Genomic DNA, 2,854 nt, shown 5'->3' with positions numbered 1-2,854 from the left:
CCATCTGGAAATGCTTTTATTGTCATGCATTATTAACTCGTACTTAAAATCACTTATTTTTATATAAAATCTTTGTGTGTATAAAGTTATCAGAGTAAGGAACATGAAAGTAACACCTGCGTGTGCAACATAGCTGTCCCTGTTTACTGGTGTTCAGTCAGTATTTACCTTGTTTTTAATGCAGGATGTTTTTCCAACTCTGCAGTCAAGATGCCAACGGTCACTGTATCTCACACTTTGTTTCTATATTAAAATCCTTGTGTAGTTCTACAGCTTATTTTGCTGGATTCTGTTTAAACCTCTGCACGAAGAGATGACTGACCTCCTCCTTTCTGCCATGTTTCCTAAATCATGGCACAGAGACAGCAGAACTTCTTGATAAAATAGCTATACTTTAGAAGGAACAAGTGGGGAAGTTGGGAGGGGGGAGGGGCAAGGGAGGAAGAGTGATCTATTTTGAAAAATCTCATTCTCAAATATTGCTGACCAACTTTCAATAAACTTGACAGTTCAAGTAAACAAACAAACAAACAAACAAAAGGACAGCAAAAACCAAACAACTGTGTAAGAAAGCAAGTCTGGAAATGGAAGGAATCAAACCAAGCAGAAGTTTTCAAAACTATGAGCAAGAATTGTACTTGCAGGGCTTTGAACAACTTTAAACCTAAGAGTTAACTTAAAAATATAACTATACTTGCGTGTCAACTCAGCTATTGCATAGCTTAGAAGTGTGATACACAACTCAAATGTCTGCCGATTTAATGTGATGAAATGTTCTTCCCTTCAGATGTGGACTGTGTAACAGTGTAGACAAACCATTTCCCATTTCCTGCGTTCACTGCATTCATGGGCTGTAAGCACAGGCTGACAGCCGGCTTTGCTACGGTCAGATCAGCGATGACAACACAGATGAACGCGTGAACATACTTAGCACCTCTGGTTTCAGTTGTCTGCAGACAGCTGCATTTGAAATAAGTCTTCTTTTAATGCCAGACTTCCCAGTTTTTCTGGAACTGGCTTGAAAGGTGAGAGACACTGTTTCCTTTTATCCATGGAGTTGCCATTTTTTCATGGGAAGATAACCAGAAGAACGTGTGAAGAATTGCTGAGCAAGAACGGAAAGAATGGTAGCTATCTAATACGAGAGAGTGAAAATGTGGAAGGAGCTTTATGTCTCTGTGTTTTGTAAGTATTGTCGTACTAAACTTTTTATGAGTTTTCAAATCTATCCCAGACAAGCGTTCATCTTCTCTAATATTAATAGTTCTTCCCTAATATTAACAGACTCCAAGGGGGTGTGTATATGGATTAAAGTAGTGCTGGTTGCCTCAGGCTTCCTGTATAGAGAGTGGTGAGAGGGTGGCATTTGCAACATTTTTGCAACATTTTATTCAACAGAGGATAGCTGAACTGTAACCTGCTGATGCTGGTCTCTCCGCAGACAAGGAACCCAGATAAAATAGCTTTGCCTGCCAAAACATAGTAAGAACCTTACTCAAAGTTACTGACTCTGTAATGATGAGTAAATAGCATTTTAGCACTGTTGAGACACTCAAAAGTCTCATGGTAGGTTACAAAACATTTTTGTCTTCATATGCTTTCTATCTGATGAAAGCTTAGCCTGATGCTTCAAAGGAATTTTATTTGATGTAATAACATAAGCTGAGACAAAAGCTACAATGCCCAGTTCGAATTCATATGACAAGTCCATGAAGAAGATGGACATAGAAAATTGCTACTTCTAGTCCTTAACTTTAATTACCACAACTAACATTTTCTTTTCCTATAGGGAATAGCATGTTTATTTTCCTTTCAAGAAGCCTAGTTTACATTTTTCATATATAATTGATCTGTTCCTAATGTGTTCAAAGTTTATAAATTAGTAACTCTGAGTCTTTGTTTGACCGTATGTTTTATGTTCTCTTTGAGAACTGTGTTTGAGTGTGACATGAAAAAAATTTAGCACTTCATCTAATTCATTACAAAATATCAGAAGAAAAAAATAAATCAATAATCAAAAACATATTTCTTTTGAAATAAATCAAGGAGAAAGGAGAAAAAGGGAGAGGGAAACGGAGTGCTATGGGACTGGTGGGTAGAAAATGGAGGTCCGTGAAATGACAGGGCAAGAAGAAGAGAAATGGCAAGTGGGGGACAAACTGAGCCCTCAGGGAGGGAGCTGCAGTAACCTGCCTTCAGTAGGGTGTGGAAGGAGACAACATTTAAGATTCAGCTGGACAGGGTGCTGGGCCATCTTGTCTAGACTGTGCTTTTGCCAAGAAAGATTGTACTAGATGCTGGGGTTGTTTAGTCTAGAGAAGAGGAGGCTTAGAGGTGACCTCATCACTCTCTATAACTACCTGAAGGGAAGTTATAGCCAGGTGGGGATTGGTCTCTTCTCCCAGGCAGTTAGCAATAGGACAAGGGGGCATGGGCTTAAACTCTGCCAGGGGAAATTTAGGCTGGGTATTAGAAAGAAATTCTTTACAGAGAGAGTGATCAGGCATTGGAATGGCCTGCCCAGGGAGGTGGTGGACTCGCCGTCCCTAGAGGTTTTTAAACTGAGATTGGACATGGCACTTAGTGCCATGATCTACTAAACGGACTAGAGTTGGACCAAGGGTTGGACTTGATGATCTCTGAGGTCTTTTCCAACCCAGTCGATTCTGTGATTCTGTGATTCTGTGATCTTTGTGATCCCTTCCAACCTGGTATTCTATGATGCTATGAATGTAGCAGGTGCAGGAGGGCAGGGAGCGTGGGAGGGAAAGAGCACACATACCCTGTAAGAAGGGACAAATGGAGATTCTGGCACAGGAAGAATGGCAATGTTAGTCCCTGACAGAAGATAGCC

General features: G+C 40.3%; 1 protein-coding gene across 1 annotated transcript in view; it reads left to right on the top strand.

Moving 5' to 3' along the window:
• Positions 1–822: 822 nt before the first annotated feature.
• Positions 823–2,854, top strand: part of SH2D1B (SH2 domain containing 1B) — an 11,466-nt gene continuing 9,434 nt past the window's right edge. The window contains exon 1 of the mRNA XM_005502586.3: positions 823–1,185. Coding sequence (XP_005502643.1) covers positions 1,052–1,185 — 134 coding nt within the window. The 5' untranslated portion in view covers positions 823–1,051. The remainder of the gene's footprint in view (positions 1,186–2,854) is intronic.

The sequence above is a fragment of the Columba livia genome, chromosome 1 (assembly GCF_036013475.1).
Source record: "Columba livia isolate bColLiv1 breed racing homer chromosome 1, bColLiv1.pat.W.v2, whole genome shotgun sequence".
Classification (NCBI taxonomy): domain Eukaryota; kingdom Metazoa; phylum Chordata; class Aves; order Columbiformes; family Columbidae; genus Columba; species Columba livia.
This window is presented reverse-complemented; position numbering and strand designations above follow the sequence as displayed.